At 40.4% G+C, this 17,534-nt stretch overlaps 1 protein-coding gene across 1 annotated transcript; it reads right to left on the bottom strand.

The window, feature by feature from the left end:
* Nucleotides 1-6,146: 6,146 nt before the first annotated feature.
* Nucleotides 6,147-17,282, bottom strand: LOC147168441 (uncharacterized). Its single transcript, XM_086084545.1, has 15 exons — nt 17,136-17,282; nt 16,237-17,040; nt 14,292-14,720; nt 12,839-14,206; nt 12,606-12,752; nt 12,334-12,450; nt 12,148-12,267; nt 12,003-12,059; nt 11,460-11,918; nt 10,676-10,885; nt 9,891-10,602; nt 9,616-9,746; nt 8,558-8,611; nt 8,212-8,358; nt 6,147-8,071 (listed from the first exon to the last, which is right to left on the bottom strand). The coding sequence occupies exons 1-14, from the start codon at nt 17,136-17,138 to the stop codon at nt 8,230-8,232; spliced, it is 4,740 nt and encodes a 1,579-aa protein (XP_085940671.1). The 5' UTR covers nt 17,139-17,282; the 3' UTR covers nt 6,147-8,071; nt 8,212-8,229.
* Nucleotides 17,283-17,534: the final 252 nt, after the last annotated feature.

Here is a 17,534-nt window from a genome sequence, read left to right as displayed (position 1 = left end):
ACCAGCCTCCACTTGCAGTAGGAAAGTAGTAAAAGTAGCGGTTGTAAATGGAAATCGACTTGTTGTGGAGGGTGAAGAATGTATAGAGGAGAGCACTCTTTTCTGTATGAGTCCGACCGCACTGCTGAATGGAAATTTAAAAAAAAAAGAAAAAAAGAAAAGAGAGAGTGATCTTCCTCTCTTTCCCTGTCTCCTCTCCCCCGCCGCCCCTCCTCTTGCATGAATGTGATCACATTAGAGAGACTGTATGTCAGCACTGAGAAAGAAAGAGTAAGTGATCAAGAAATGCGAGAGTTTGTATGTAGAGTAAGAGATGCTCCACAGTCCGCAGTGTCATAAATGCAGCTACAATAGTACAATTAAGGAACAAATCCCCCCAAAAGAGAGACTTCTGTTAGAAACTTACAGTAGTCAGCCCGCAGTCCGCTTCAGGGTGAAGTCATAAAATGGTTTCCTTTTTTTGTTTTCACTTTTTCTCCTGCTGCCATCCCCCTTTAAAGCAAGAAGGCAATTATCTACTTTCAGCACCAGTGGAAATGGACAGCTCCGCACGACACACAGCAAGCCAAGTTCCATGGAAAGGTTTTTCTTCTTCTTCAATATTCTTGATAACATGTACTAGTATACGATTTGTGCTTACCAATAAAACAATTAAGTGGACTAGTAGAATGACTGTGTCTTATTGATAACGTTTTTTTTTCTTCTAATGCGTTAGTGCACTAGTTGACATATGTGCTCGTGGTAGTGAAGAGCTAGATGTCTTAACTAATTGAATTTGATGTCACTAGTAGCACACAGTTGTCAAATAGCTTTGCCTCACTAGTAACTTGAAGTTGTCCGACTTGTATGGTAAAGTTGTTCAACTAGTGAGGACAAAGAGCGTACGGAATGGGCTCTTTGCACAAATCCATTTCTTCCTGAACTCAGTACCACTCCTTAATTTCCTGTCTTTCCTGAGTGGACAAACTGATTAATCCAGGTGTGTCTAGCCATTGTCGACGTGGTTACTGAGGTCAGGCACACCTGAATTAATCAGTTTGTCCAATCATGAAAGACAGGAAATGAAGGAGTGGTACTGAGTTCAGGAAGTAGTGGATTTGTGCAAAGAGCTCATTCAAGTCAAACATTTCCTTTGCAAATTGCAATATGTTCTAAGTGCCTACAATAGTCTAAACACAGTTTTGTTTTGTTTGTTTCTTATTAATATTGTGTTTGTGGAATGAGAATCAGAAACAGAGAAAAAAAACACTATTTTTAATCATCTCAAGGGGCTGCAATTTTGTCCTATAGTGCCACCCCCTGTCTTCTGAAATATATGTCAAAATGGCCGCAAACCTAGAAAACAGGTGAGCGCCCAGTTTTAGTAATCCCCCTATGATGCTTGTAGTAGCAAGATTTTAATGTAGGATAATCTTCCCTCCCTGAGGTTGTGTTGACACTCCAGTTGAGGTTTACTAAACACTTTATAACTAAACACACAACAAAATGAACTACACCCATTTTTAAACACAACAAATAACTTGTTTTAGCTTTGTTCCCGAAAATCACTAGCTTAATGCTAACACAGAATGTAAAACCCTATTGATGGGCTAATAGAACATTAGCATCGAGTTCTAGGTTCTGGGAGTGATACTTTCAAATAATGAATACTCACGTATCAACGCTTTAGGAACACATGCAGACAAGTCATATAAAAATACTCACAGATATACAATATATTCTTCCTGCTCTGTAAAAACAAAAAACAACGAGTTATATTAATAAAGTTAAATTTCTTCTACTCTTTTTACCTGTAAGTGTGTGTCTCCATGAATGCCCCACACTGCCCCTAAAGGCCAATGTACGCACAGCGCTTGCTATGGACTTTGCCAAAGTTGACAGCACAAGGAATGTGCAGCCATCCACTCAATACACTACACTGGTGGCCTTTGATAAATATATTTCAAAACTTGGATGATTTCTAATTTTAAAAAATTAATTCATAAGCAGACAAAAATGCAAACTCTCAAGTACACTCACCTCAAACGTAAGTGCTTGGCTAAACGGAGCATTTACTATACACCATATTTAACACCAGAGATCTTCATTGATTGTGTTGACCCTCATGTCAGCTCATCAATACAGCAACACGCAGTAGTGATGATGCCAATCAATGCTTCTGCACACATTTGACACAGATCGCATTCCGTTGACCTTTACCAGAACACTCAACCTGGATTCATCCAGGGGAAAGTGGCACATAGCTCGAGAGAGGTGACGTCTAAAAGAGGAACACAAAAAGAGAGGAGGCCGTGCACGTGATGAGAGATAGTAAGAAAGTAAGATCATCTCATGACGTTCTTCCACTCTATTCTTGGTTTAGAATCGGAGCGCTGACTGCAGAAAATGCAAGAAAAAACGAGCAGCTAAAAGGTAATAGAAAGAAAAATGGAGCAGCAGAGAAGGAACAATGAAACAATAAAAATGCAGATCAAATTGGAGAAAACAAGCCCCCTAAAAACACAGAGTTGGTAGAGGTGAGGAGGGAAAGTAAATGAATGTCCAATAGGATCTGACTGAGTGCTTGGTTATAAAAGTGAATCTTGGCGGGGGACTGGGATCAATACTTGTGAACATTCACACTTCATGTGGACAAACAGAGCGAAGCCAAGGAAGCACATGAAGGAGATGACGGAGGAAAAGTTAAATGGCTGAGCGGAGGAAAAAAAAAAAAGTGCACAGAAGAGATGGTGGTATGAGTTTATGCGTGTGTGCGTTTTGCAAAGATTTGCATAAACTTGCTACTTTATCACCACCCCTATTGTTTATGATTAATGAGATTAGGGTCGCCTTGGTGCGTGGATTCAAGGCTGTAACAGCTAATTGCCAGGCTCCTCTTAAATTAGAAATGTCTCAAGGTTGAAATCAAAGTGTTTTTCATTAAGACATGTGAGTGAGGGGTGGATAGGGGAATGCTTAGTGGCATCGTTGTTGACGTGAGTTGGGGAGCTTAATGAAGACAAAAGTGCTTCTCCGCATTTTATGACATCGGGGCATCAATTTCTAATTTGTACTATTCCAATCAGAATTCCATGTGCAGTGGTGCCTTGGGGTACAAATGTAACACTTGTAATTCAAAACACTTATATCTCCATTAAAATGTTCGGAAAATCCATTAATCTGGTCAGCCTCTCACAAAAAAAACAACGTTTTATTATACCTTAATAAAAAAAATACAGTAATTACATAATAAAACAGAATATCAAGAATGTTTTTGTTTGTTAATTTCAATTCAATGGTCATTGTACTGCTCCTTCTGATGTGTGTGCCTTGGTTGCTTGGGGCAGCATGATACTTTCATACAGATATAAATGAAGGTGATGGTTACAATCGCTTAGAATAGTCATTCTATGCAGAGGATAAAGACTATATGCTGGTGAATATTGTTACACTGTCTGTCTACATGTGTTGCACCCATTGCCTAAATGATTATAAAACCATGACAAAGATGCTATTTGTTAGACCGTCTACGATGTTTTGCGATGTTTGTTAGCATCAAGCTAAACAGACTTGTCTAAAGTAACGCTATGTGGTTGTTTTGTAGAACGCACAAATCTCTTACTTTATTTTGTCAGTTAATTTCAAGTGGAAATGCAAATAAACAGCTTGAAGCCTCTATATTAGGGAATTGGTCACCATCTACCAAACTGTTACCTGTAGTTAAGTGAGTATTACGCTCGTGCAGTATTTAATTTTTCTTTCTCACAAGTCTAAGAAAGAATTTGTATCTAATGTACAAAAATACAAATATCTGACTTAAGAAATATAACGATTATCATTGCATTTAATTTAATTAAACCATATGCCATATTAATGTGGTAACAGTTTAAAATGGTGTGTGTATTACTGAGATGCAAAAAGGGGGAGAATTGACAATGCGGGCTATAAAGTATATGGACAGGGGAGGGGGAAGAGGGAGACATGGAGAGAAAAAAAATGGTGGTGGTAACACTGTGGAGATGTCAGAATTAAATCACAAGGCGGCCAGCTGTAAGCTTAGATAGTGCTCGGCCTCTAAATATAAGGCGCTCTCCGCAAGATGGGCTGATACAACACCATGGAAAGATAGGAGGAATAGAAATTGGCTCCACTTTGCCATGGAAAGGAAGATACGAACCACGTCTCACCATGTGAATTTAAAATCAACTCATATATAACATGATAATACAGTAATTTGCAGAGGTTTGGGACGCCATTAGCATTTTTCTTTTCAATTTTGTTAGCAGATATCTACACACTTCTCAACCAACAACAGACTAGGTATACACCAATACTTTCTGTACAGTATTGTAATAAGGATTACTAATGGCATGCGCTCTTTGCACAAATCCACTACTTCCTGAACTCAGTACCACTCCTTCATTTCCTGTCTTTCATGATTGGGCAAACTGATGAATCCAGGTGTGTCTGGCCATTGTGGTTACTGAGGTCAGGCACACCTGGATGAATCAGTTTGTCCAATCATGAAAGACAGGAAATGAAGGAGTGGTACTGAGTTCAGGAAGTGGATTAGTGCAAAGAGCCCATTAACTTGTTAACAAGCTTGGGGAGTAACGGAATACAGGTACCGTCGTTACGTAATCAGATTGCAATTTTTTTTTAACTGTATTCCATTACAGTTACAGGAAAAAACATGTAATCAGATTACAGGTACATTTATTAAAAATGGGGATTACTTCGAGGGATCACAATTTCTACTATGAGAGAGGGTGCGAAAGACATTTCGGGAGAGTCCAGTGGCATGCTACGCGCTGTAGCTTCTTGCTAGCTAGCCCGCTAGCCTACAACCATAATGTGAGTTACACCTTCCAAACTAATCTTCCTCCCACTAATTCACTATTTAAACATCATGCACAACATATACACGGCTAAACTGGGATATAAATTAATTTTGCAGTTGATGTCACACATCATTATCTTCTCTATATATCTATCTATCTGTGAGGTGTGGTTGCTTTCAGTGACAGTTCGAAAACAGCATATGGCCTTCAATCAATCAATCAATCAATCGCCTACATGCTTTTTAATTACACTAAGTTTTGCTATTTGTAGGCTGCCCGGGTCCCTATCACCCGCAAATAGCAGGGGCACATTGTATAGAATATATATTGTGGTGATATTCATTTTTATTTTGTCTTCATGAGCATAGTCAATATTGGAGTAATCCAAAAGTAATCCAGTTACATTACTTTAATATTATGGTACTTGGATTACGTTACCAACTACATTTTTTAGCAGGTAACTTGTAACTGTAATGGATTACATTTTAAAAGTAACCCTCCTAACCCTGCTTGTTAATCTAGTTAGTTTGAAAAGTCCCTATTACAGACAAACTAATTTAGTCACACAAAGTATAATACTCTCATGGTGTGTACATACTGTAATGTTTCAAGCTTTTCATGAGCAAGAACCGTACTGATATCCACTGCACCAGTATATTGGAGACAATCAACTTAAAAAAAGTGAGGCTGTGCCCTAGAGGGTCCAGAGAGTCTACTCCTTACGCCACCACCACCACCTGACCTGCGAGCTGCAAGTGTCAGTGGGAGTGACGGACCGCTTATATTCTCTTTGGCTATGAAAACCTCCTGTCTCTTTGTTTCCCTCTCTTCTCTTTCTCTTTCCCAGAACACCGACCCTATAGAAAACCTGGCGATTACAACTATCAGCATCTCAACACACACGCACACTTGATCATAGTCTGTTTTTCCTTCCATCTTCAACCTCCTGCCTGCATCGCTCTCCATCTCCCATGTTGGCATTATTAACACCCAGCACGAAAAAATTAATTAACCCGCAGGCATGAAGTTATGTAAGCAAGCTATGAAAGTGCACATACGCACACACATACGTGCGCACAAGCAGGGCGGAGGCATATGTCATGAATGTCATGGCGTGTGTGTTAATAATGAAGGTGGGTGTCCCCGGTGAGCGTAATGGGAGTCCCGCAGGGTCCAGCTGAGTTTTGAAGCTTCCTCTTGAATTAGCGCAGTGGCGGACTAATCGTCAAAGCATGGCTACAACATAAACATAACATTAGATAGCTTTAGCTTTATTTTTGAATTTAACCAATATACTGTATATTTATTTTTAACGTTTGGTTATTTTATGAGTTTTTTAAATAAAATCTGATTTTATCACGTTATATGAAGTAGCCGTTTGTTTTTATATTTTGCATGAATTTTTATCTACACACTTTAAGTCATAAATCAAAAGGGAAAAAAATATGTTGTTTTTTTTTTTAATGTATGTCGTAAATCGTTAGTGTCTCTGAGTCTAAACTGCAGAAGACTTTATTTAAGATATAATTGATTTACTCGATTTTGCAAGTGCTATTGGATTAATTTAGTGAGAGGTGAAAGATGAAGAGCATCATGGGAAGAAAAAGGTCACAAAGGTAGAAGAAGTTTAGGTGAGCTAAGCACCTTACGCCTCAACTTGAGTTAACAAACCCAGTGGAGCATTTCCTGCTGAGCATCAGCACTTGACCACACCAAAAGTGTCGAGCACAGCAGGTGATTCATAAGCAGATTCTTTGCCCTTGGTTTTTATTTCTAAATTAGCACCATTACACCATTTGCGGTGCTACACACATATTAGTGTTCGCTATAAACTGCACAGTAAAAGTGAAAACCAGGTATTCAAACCAAGACCCAGGGACCATTTGTGGGCCGCCTCCCGCTTATTGGCACCCTATATGTCAATTACCACAATCACAAATACAAAGTAAAAATTTGGCATGGCCAACATTGAAGGGTAGGAAGGCAGTGTGAAAAGTGTGGGTACAAATTTGTATTTAAAATAGCCAATTGGTATTACATACAGCTTTTCTCAATATTAAAAGATGCAGAAAAAAAGTGTTTGTTTGCTCTTTGCAACTTAGATACAGCGGTGCCTCTGACAAATTCCCCCAAAAACTTTTGCAATGTGTTTTTTTTTAATTAAAAAAAATAGCACTACATAACATTGTACTGTATAAAAACATACAGTGTGACATAATCTAATAGAATGTAAAGAATTGAAGAATTCTTGACACTTTTTGCTTCCATTCATTTCGTTTGATAAACTGGGTTATCAGCTAAAAGCAGATTCAAGCATTTTTGATTTTACTATTATTATTTTTTAGAATTGCTCACTATCCAAAGTGCTGCTTGTTATGAGGTGAGTTGAGTAGAGTTCACACACACCACTCTGATCTGACATTTTTTTCCTCACAACTCAAATAAATGTTGGTTCCTTCACATCAAGCCCCAAACACTTTACTGACATAAACATTTATACTCTGTACACTGTGAGGTGTCAATGGCTAGTAAACAATATTGATCGCTGATAGAAAAATATATTTACTTCTACACCCGTATAGAAGTGGCAAGTGAATTTTCAGAAACAAGTAGTAGTGTAGTGAGCAAACATGACATCTGATTGATCTTTTATACAGGGTTGTGTGCAAAATACTGAAAAAACTCAAATGGAGTCTGTTTTATGTCTTTGGAGTCCAGTGTCCTTGTTCATATTTGGCTTGTTGGGCAAAAATGTGAGTGAGGCGAGAGCCTCAGATTGAAGCGCATGATGCAGTTTGCTTTCATAGAGAAGAAAAAAAACTCATCTTGAGTGTCACCACATCCGGAGGCAGCAGCAGCAGAGCGAATTATTAAGACACATGATGTCCGTCTGTGTTGATCACAGTGTAAACATGTGCGGCAGACTCCAACATTTCCCGGTAAGTCTTTGATGACCGTGTTTGGATTTTGCGAGGATGTGATCCATTTTTGCGGAGGATTTAAGAGAGTGGCTGTAAAAGATCAGCTGTTAAATCCAATCAAATATGCTGACATTTATTGTCACCTGTGTTTACGCAAACTGTGGAAAAGGTTCCTACGCCTTCTTTTTCGGTCTTCATTGAATCACTTTGAGGTCCAGTGTCCAGCCACAAGTCCCCAAGATGCTCATTGGATGGTCAAGAACATGTGACAGTATTATTGGTGAGTTGGCCTGATGCGATGACATCATCACCCCCTGTGATGCTCAGATGCTGTTCGAGGGATGCAAGTAAAGAAAGCAATACAATAAATTAGTTTTTTTTTTTAAAGTTCATTTCTCCAGACAAGTGAGAACATCTGAGTCACAAAAATGTATGCACTTGTATTTGTAGTTGTAGTTTTACATTCTTACATGATGAAGCCAAGATGGTTACAGGTCACCCGTCCAAGCTGGAGGCATATACAGAGTGTGTACTCTGTTTGAATTCAGCCCATTGGATCCCAGCGTTTGGACGCCGATCTCAACTGGGTAAATCAGTTCCACGCTTTCCAGGACACACTGTCAAACATACAGTTCAAATACTATGGCTTGTTCATATGCTACTGAGCGGCTGTTTTTTTGACACACAGAGTGATGATGTAGCATTTCATTTAAAATCTGGAACACTGGGATAATGGATAAATTAACCCCCCATTCAAAGAAAAGAATCCTTTTAATTACGTAAAAAAATAAAGGGAAAAAACAATGATTCACACACCTTGGTGCATGCTGAGCTCATCACAGACTTGTAGAAATTCCCATCCACAAACACCTGAAAGCACAGGAATTTGTGAGCTTACATATTGTCAACCATTCTCCTTTAGTACAAACCTGGCTATTATTGTACTGACAACTGTATTTTGATGCTTGTGTATTTCAAAATCCTATTACACCAGTCGTCCTCAAGGCGAGTTATATAGAGCCTTAAAAAATACTTAGCTCCCAAGTGCCACTGATTGACAACATTAAATTAGGGTAGTGTAGTAGACGCAAGTGTTAATGAAAATCAAGGGCGGGGAAAAAAAAAGTGTATTTGATATTGCAAGCCAACACTATGCACAGTTTCTGGATTAACGTTGTGCTTCAACATGGGGTGTTGGAAAACTGAAAATAAATTATTCAATTAAAATGTAGGCTCGTGTACGGAAGAATATTGCATTCACTTGAAAAAAAAAAAAACTTCATGACAAATTTTTTTGGGGGGGAGCTTTGTTTTTTTGTGTAATTTTTTTCAATTTTCTGATTTTCCCCCCTGTTTTATTGCATATTTTTTTGAAGAAAAAGCTTCTGTGTTTCGGAGTAATTTTTTTCCTGTTTTGTAAAAAAAAAAAAATCCCCGTTTTTTTGGGGGGGGTGATACTTTTTTCGAAGTTTTACTGAATAATCCACCCACCCCCGTTGTCGGAATTGTTTTTATGACAATATTCAGTAAAACAGAAAAAAATATATTCAGAAAAACAGAAAAAAAACAAAGCTCCCCCCCAAAATTTGTCAGAAAAACAGGTTTTGTTTCAAGTTAATGCAATACATAAAAAATTGAAATCACCAAAATAAATGTTTGAAAACAAACATTTCTAAAAGGTAAATTCAACATAACTGTGCTCCACTTGATTGACTTTTTTTTAATCCACCATAACAGAATTAAGCATTTAATTCAGTAATTCTTTCACAGACCACTAGAGGGAGCCCACATACACATCATTAAATAACCACATTAAATAATGCAATTACACCTAAACAAGTGTCTTCTGTCAGATTAAAGTATATTGTGCCTACCCTGTAACCGTACACAAAGGTGCCATGACTGCAGCCCAGCTCATCCAGAGGAGGCCTTTCCCAACCAATCAGGAGGCTGCTCTGACCGACTTGTTTGATGACCTCCACGGCCCGCACCTCGGCTGGAGCGTCTAGAGAAGATCACACATAAGTCAAGGACAGCAACAAACAATGTGCAGACAGTCCTATATATTTTACTTGCATTGTTCTCATAACAGTTGACTGAGGGGGGAAAAAAATGCACAAGTCACGAGGTTACCTCCACCAAGCATTACCTGGCCTGGGCCTTGAAGGTCTCGTCTTCTCTGGAGCAACATGGCACTTATTTGATGATCTCTCAGGAGATTGTTGCGCAGAATGCGACTTGAACGTAGTGAATTCTCGGCCGTCGCATGCAGGAGGATCAGCACCATTAGGTTTTATCACCCTGCTGAAAACATCAGCTTTGTGGGCAGTCGCTTTCGTCGGGGCAGTTGTGTCTGAGGCAGTGCTTTTGAGATTTGTGTCAGAACACATGAAGACACCGGAGTCAGTACTTTTAGAGGTCATTAATGGAGAGGAAGTGGATTGTTCAGCACCAGCCACGTCAGGAGAAATGTGCCTTTTTGGTTTTAGGGACGTTGGTACATTGGAGTCACTGCTTGAGGTGGAGTTGCTTTTGCTTGAAGCAGCAGTGCTAATCAGTGAGTTAGCAGAAGAGCTTGTGGTGGACACGGCTTCTTTAGACTGACGGTTCGCCCACAAATGAGGTGCAAATGACATGTTAGCACATCTTGCGGTGACTGCGTTAAAAAGTGTTGTTGGCTGACTTTTTGGAACAGGTGGGGTTGTCACTGGTGCCATGCTTGGGAGAGAGCAGAGTGGGAGGGGACCACTAGGTGGCGTAATAACGCCGAAGCCCTGCAGCTTTTTCTGTGAAGACGGGTTCGGGGATGCAGGAGCTGAGAATGACGATCGTGTGGAATTCTCTACTCTTCCCACCACGGCCTTGCAATGAAACCAGAAACAAGAGTTTGACATTATGAATTCAATCTGATGAAATAGTAACTCGAGAGCTTACCTTAGAGCTACTCAGCAAAGTCTGCTGTAGCTGCTCTTGGAGGTTGAGGATCTTCTCAGGACTGCTCAGTGTCCTGCTCACACTGACATGGTCCACCGAGAGTGGAGATGCAGGACTCGGAATAGCTCTGTGCACGTTGGATGGACCCGGGCATGACTCAGGTCTTATATCCAGAGATCTTTTTTCAGGTTTGGCAGTAAAAGATGAAAGCTGTGCAGGTAAAAAAACAAAAAAACAAAAACAAAAAAAAAGAAAACTTTTGAATTTTCTTAAAGACAAAAATTGGTCAATAATGTTTTTTCAGTGATGTTCCTTAAAGGGGAAGACAACCCACCCAAAAATTCTTGCCAATATGTTCTTTGCAGTCCCACTAGTCTAAGTACGATATTCTGATTAATATTGCGCAAAATCCAGCAGTATTGATCAATATTAGAAGGCGGACATTTTGACACTTGTTGTCGAGTGAAAATGATCACAACTCGGCTTCAGAAAATAGATGACCTGTGATTGGTCGTTGCCTGAACCCTGAGCAACAGTGATGTCATCTTCAGTCGACAGCAAGTGGCAAAATGGCCGTCCCCTGAGATGGATTAAAATGGCTGGATTTTGCTTCATAACTCGTATTCCAAAAATGTCAAATGAATCAGAATGTCAGGTTTAAACTAGTGGTGTCACATATAACATTATTGTCAAGAAAGGTTTTTTGGTTGAAAAAAATCAGTGAGTGATTGATGATGAAGACATGACTGTATTTATTTAAAAATAAGAAAAAAAAAGGTCTTACAATGGTTTGTTCGGCACTCTGAACTTCTTTCACAGGTTCAGATGAGGGTGGCACCCGGTTGTCCTTTCGCGCGGTTGGCACAGGTGAGTTGGCATTTTGCTTCCTTATTAAAGTGATATCACAACTGCAGTCAGGGACGTTTGTCGTTGACTCTTCCAAAGGGTGTTTTCCTCTTTTCTGTTCTCTGCATTGTTTGTAGGACTCATTCTGCGTGTGTCCACTTGTGTAGTTGTGGAATTTGGAAACAAATCCTGGCATGAGCCCACTGTCCTGGCGCTTTGCGACGCTTCCAGGTGCGAATGCAGCGGTGTACTCGAGCAGTACGGTGTCTGCGAGCAGCTCATCAGCCCGCTGCGTGAGCGTAGAATCCGCAACACCGCGCCCGTGCAAGGCTTTCATCATCCGTGCCAATAAACTGTTTCTCTCTTGACATTTTAGCACCAGGCAGGAAAGCTTGGCCTTTGATTGGATGATACATCTGTCAGTCATTACCTCGCAATGACAAAAATTGATTCTGTAAAAGCTACGCAAGACTTTCCTCACCTTTAAAGGAACTACATCAACATCAGTTTGGCTCCTCGTTTTTTGAAGTGCATCATACTAGAAAAAAAAACAAATACTGTCACATGTATGCCATAAACTGTATTAGACTGTAGATTGAGACTAAAATCACATGACATTTGCCCACCTTGGCTCGTACGTCGTTGTAACGTGTGCGGAGGGACATGAGAGCGCTGAGGTCATCTTTGTTGTCCCGCCCCTTTTTGAGAGCAATATACTCAGCGTTCAGCTCCTCTAGCGCCACCGTCTGTGGGGAGTCAAACACACCTCATAAACAAATACCAATCAGCAAAGCAAACAAGTTCTATGCTACCTTAGCTTTGAGCTGAGCTGTGAGGATGTTTTGTTGGTCCTCAATTTGTGACTTTAGTGACAGAGAGGCAGACTTTTCTATGGCGAGGATGGACACTTTGCTTTGCAACTCTTTCACCTGGAACAATCAACAGTTTTGACTTGCAGAACTTCGTAACTAGAAGAGATGCCTTTCAATAAATAAATAATATTAAAAATAAAAAATATATACATACATATATATATATATATATATATATATATATATATATATATATAAGGTAGTACTCCAACCTGTGTGGTAAGATGTCCATTTTCCTTACAGATCTTTTCTGTTTGACTGATGACATCTGTCATTCTCTTCACCTCATCACCTGCTTTCCTCTCTGCATTTTCCCTCCTGGCTTCTGATTGGCTCAACTGCACGTGGAGCTGTGTGGTCTGCCCATATGTAATGTACACAAAAACACACGTTAATATTCTAGTCTAAATGTGTATGAGGAGCAAAACATGTCGTTTAAACAGACCTCTGCATGTCTTTGGTCCAGTTCTTGTTGTGACTTCTTCAGTTCTCCTCTGACAATTTCGATCTCCTTCATCAGTTTGTTTTCCTCTTGACTCTTCATCTTGTGTGACGTCCAATCATTAGCTGCGTTGTATTGCGTGTGACTGTGAGGGTAAGTTTGTTGGCCGCTTATTTGTTCTCTTTGAGACTGAACTAATTTCATTATCTGTGCTTCCTCCTGTTTCAAACATCCGACTGAATGTTCAATTCTTTCTTTTTCATCCTTCAAACTGTGAATTGACTTTAGCAGCCCGTCACAGTCTCCTTGTAAATGATAACACTGTTGATTTTTAGCCGTTGACTCTTGGAGAGAATCTTTTAGTTTGTCACTTTCCTTTTTCAAAGCAAGCACTCTATCGCTTAATTGTTCCTTTTCTTTCTCTAAATGTTGCACTGTCTGCGCAATTTGTTTGACCTCCTCCTTTCCACTTGACAGTGGCCCCAACAGTTTCGCCTTTTCTCCTTCAAGGACCGCAAATGAATCAGCGAGCTTCTCTTTTTTTTCTTTCAGACCACTCACAGACTTTGAAAGACGAACTTGCACATCCTTCAGACCACTGACCACTCGGATTATTTGCTCCCTCTCCTGCTTAAGACCATCCAGAGATCGAGCGATCCCGTCCTTCTCCTCTTTGAGCGCCCAAATAGTCCGAGTTAAGTGCTGTTTTTCTTCAGTCTGTGTTTGGAGTGACACAAAGACTTCCCTTTGTTCCTTTCTCAGAGTTACTACGCAGCCATACGACTTCCCTTGCTCAGTTTTTAGGCTCTGGATGGACTTGGTGAGTTGTTCTACTTGATCATTAAGTGACTTCACCAGGAGCTGACATTGTGGGTTTGTTACAGATGTACTCTTGTGTTGACTGGACAGAAATGGTGGTCCCTTCAAACTATCCAAACATTCTTCTGGGTTGTTTTCTTGACATCTTCCTGACATACTCTTATTTTGTAGTAGAGATCCACATTCTACGCTCGTTTGTTTATCACAATCCCCACGCTCCTCTAACCTTTGCCGCAGCTCCATGATTGTGTTGAGATCATCCTCAGTCTTTCTGGTGAGTTCTGTGATAAGACAACATTGCTCTTGCTTCTCCTGCTCCAGCTTAGCTTTGTCTTCCCCCAGACACAAAATGCTGGCCCTCATCTCAGATCGCTCGCTCTTCATTTCCTCCTCATTGAGCTCAATATGAGCCAGCAGCTCCTCAATGCGCAGAGCCAAAGCTCGGTTCTCCTGATTGAGGGCATGGAGAAGGCCGTGGTGGTCGGTGACATCATCTTGGTCAGGAGATGATTGGCAAGCGTCAGCCCCATTACTGGTTAATGTTGCGCTAAACTGAATACAAAAAATGAGCACTGAGTTAGTTATGTTTTTTTTTTGTTTTTTTTATCAATACATACAGTATGTGGCACTACAATACCTGATGTAAAAAAGACTCCTGCTTCTCCTCTCTTTGGTTCCTGAGTTGTAGTTTCAGTTGCACATTCTCCTGAGCCAAGACCTGCAGCTGCTGCTTTGATTGCTGAAGGGCGGCCTCCAGGTGCTCACATTGCTCTCTGATACCCTCGAGATCCTCGCCTAAACCTAAGCTCCTGTACGCCTCCCTCAGGGCTTCGGATTCTTCGCTGTGTGTGTCCTCCACATTGAAGCCCGCGGGGGAGCTCCACTCTTCTATCGTCTCGGAAGCCAAGTTGAGGGTTTGGAGACTGAGCTGAGGAAAAATGATATTTTTGGATGTATACAGAGGCCCATGTTTGCCAGTAGCGGTGGGAGCTTGGGTAGCACTCTTGGAAGTCGCTGCTGCAGCCTGGTGGTTGACAGATGAAAATCCGTCTTGCAAATCCAATATCTTGCGGGGCAAAAAGAACACATAATTAGTGGAGTAAATTGCGCTTTAATGTGCCAAAATGAAAAATGTTCCAATACTACATTATCTAAATTTTTAAATAAGTAACTAACCATCCATTTTATATTGTTTTTGTCCTCATTTGGGTTGCCACTGAGCTGGAGCCTATTGAATTAAGGCAGGAGTCGGCAACCTTTACTGTCAAAAGAGCCATTTTAGGCCAAATAAATAATAAAAACATCTGTCTGGAGCCACAAAACATTTGAACATTGTGTTCGAGGAAACCGTGTGTTCGTGATAACCTAATATACTGAGGGCCCGAGAGCTAATTAGAGCTGCACTATAACAGAAAAATATGCAGCATCCAATACTTTTTAATTTTTTTCTACTTTTCGTCTTCCGTTTTGGGATTTCATTTATTTATTTATTTTGTCATTTTTCATAATTTTTTGGAATTTTCTGCCTTTCTGTCATATTCCTTACATTTTTGACAATTTTGTGTACATTGTATGGCAATTTTCTGGATTTTTTTTTCTTTCCTGCTTTTTCTCAAATCAATTTCTGATTATTATATTTTTTTGTGGGCAATTTTGTGGACATTTCATGGTACCGGTAATTTTTAGGATTTCTTCTTTTGTTTTTGGACATTTTAGAGTTACTTTTCAAACATTTTGTTTTCTGCCTTTTTACAAATACATTTTCTGACTGTTCGTGAAATTTCGTGGACATTTATATGGTAATTTTTTTGTTTTTCCTATTTATTTTCGGACATTTTATGGTCACTTTTAGGTAATATTTTCATCTGCCTTTTGTCTCTTTTTTTCCTGACAACTTAAAAATTTATCTACCGGTAAATAATTAATTAATTTATAGGATATTTTTTCTAAAAATATAATCAATGTGTAAAAAAAAATAAAAATAATTGATACTTCTTTTTTTTCTTTTTTTTTTTTAAACGATCCCCAGGGAGTCACAGGAGATGGACTAAAGAGCCAAATGTGGCTCCAGAGCCGCAGGTTGCAGACCCCTCACCTAGGGTTACTGATGGGGTACCCTCTGGAATGGCCGCATTGGCCGCCAGTCAGTCACAGGGCACAGTAAACAAACAACTATTCACACTTAAATTCACACCTATGGGAGTCTTCAATTGACCTATTCTGCATGTTTTTAGGATGTGAGAGTAAGAAATAAAACCCACACAAGCATGGGGAGGACACTGTCCTCCACTACTGATGTTTCACCAATATGAGCAATTGTGCATGTTTAGTTAACTGAAGACTGTAAATTGTCCTTAGCTGTCAATATGAATGCTTGTTTGTCTATGCAGTATATGGAAATACATGTTTTGTTGCCCAAAAGTCAGCTGGGATAGGCTCAAACACACCCGCAACTAGTGCTATATAGAAAAATAACAAATGTAATATAAAAACGATTTACAGTCAACAACAACACTCAATACTAGCTGAGCCAAGCGTGTTTGTATTACTTGTGAAGAAGAAACCACACAAAAATCAGGCACCTTTTCGAAGCTTCCTTCTGCAATTGTACTAGCGTCAGAGGCACCAGAGCAAACGTCAGCAGAGATTGCAGATGACTGGCTGGGAATTTGTTCGGTCGAATCCTTAAGATCATGTTTGAGTCTGTTGTTTTCCACTCTTAGCTCTTCCACCTCCTTAGTCAGGGCACTTTCAGACAAATTCAGCTGTTGTAGCTCGACCTTCATCTCCTCCACCTTGCAGCTCAGGAAAAGGCCGTTCTCCTGGGCCTCTTGGAGCTGCTCTATTCGCTTCCTATGTTCCGTCATCCCACTTTCCTCTCTCTCCAGCAGCACCCTGAGATCCTCCTGAAGGGTTACGATGAAACTTTGTAACCTGACCTCATTTGAGGTCACTTTGTTGTCTTTACTCCTTTTGTTTTCAGTTGTCCCGTTGTCCTTCTCCTGCCTTCCATCTCGCTGTCCTCCATTGTTTGTCTGCCATTGCCTCCTCCTCCCTTCATTTTTCTCTTCTTCACCTTCACACTCTTCTCTCGCACCTGGCTCCTGCCACTGTGCTTCGATCCTGGGCACGATTCGGACCGCACTCAAAGCTGAGACATCAGTGGCCGCACTCACCGTCATGTCCAGTAGCTGCTTTTCTAAAGTGTAGATGCGCTTTTGCAGACTCTCCTCTCTGTCCCTCGCCAGGCCGAGCTTGTGGTGGAGTTGTTGTTTTAAGTTGTTAAAGTATTGGGATTGGCGACCCAACTCATCCTCTTTGGCCTTCAGCTGTTTCTGACAGCGCTGCAGTTGCTCTCGCCATACGCGTTCCACTTCGTCACGAGGCTGGACAGAATATTGTCAGTATGTTATTGTTATATCATGTCTGCCAAATTCTCAAATTACCATTCAAAAATATAATAACGAGAGCTCTAACTCACCATGGTCCTAACCTCCTATCTTAGCATGTAGTGTGTCTCTGATCAAGCCTCTTGCTGGGGTGGGAGCAACTCGAGCTGCAGGCTCCTCCCTGCACTCTCTTACTCTCTGATCTAACCATCACAACACAGAAAAAAGCCACCGTGTGTCATCCAATTCCTCAGCCTTGCTCGTTAGCATTTAGAAGAAAGAAAAAAAAAGGAGCAAACTGGTTTTATTAGTGTGAATTAAACTGGCACAAAAGTTCCACGAGAGCAAAGAGAATGTCACCAGATTCCCTCTCACCTGTTACTCAGGTTGCTGCCTGACTGGACGGTTGAACTTGGGAGTCCCCTCGGAGATCCCAACTCTCTCACATAACATACAGGTCCTGGTTGGGTCCAGCTGTATCCATGGTAACG

This window comes from Leptonotus elevatus, chromosome 9 (assembly GCF_054856555.1).
Source record: "Leptonotus elevatus isolate MCC_2025b chromosome 9, RoL_Lele_1.0, whole genome shotgun sequence".
NCBI lineage: Eukaryota > Metazoa > Chordata > Actinopteri > Syngnathiformes > Syngnathidae > Leptonotus > Leptonotus elevatus.
The sequence above is the reverse complement of the archived record's forward strand: the minus strand, read 5'-3'. Positions and strand labels throughout refer to the sequence as shown.

Coding starts and splice junctions, on each gene's coding strand:
- LOC147168441 (XM_086084545.1), bottom strand. Junction 12,451..12,605: donor ATGGACATCTTACCACACAG/GTTGGAGTACTA, acceptor TGATTGTTCCAG/GTGAAAGAGTTGCAAAGCAA. Junction 9,747..9,890: donor ACCTTCAAGGCCCAGGCCAG/GTAATGCTTGGT, acceptor GATCTTCTCTAG/ACGCTCCAGCCGAGGTGCGG.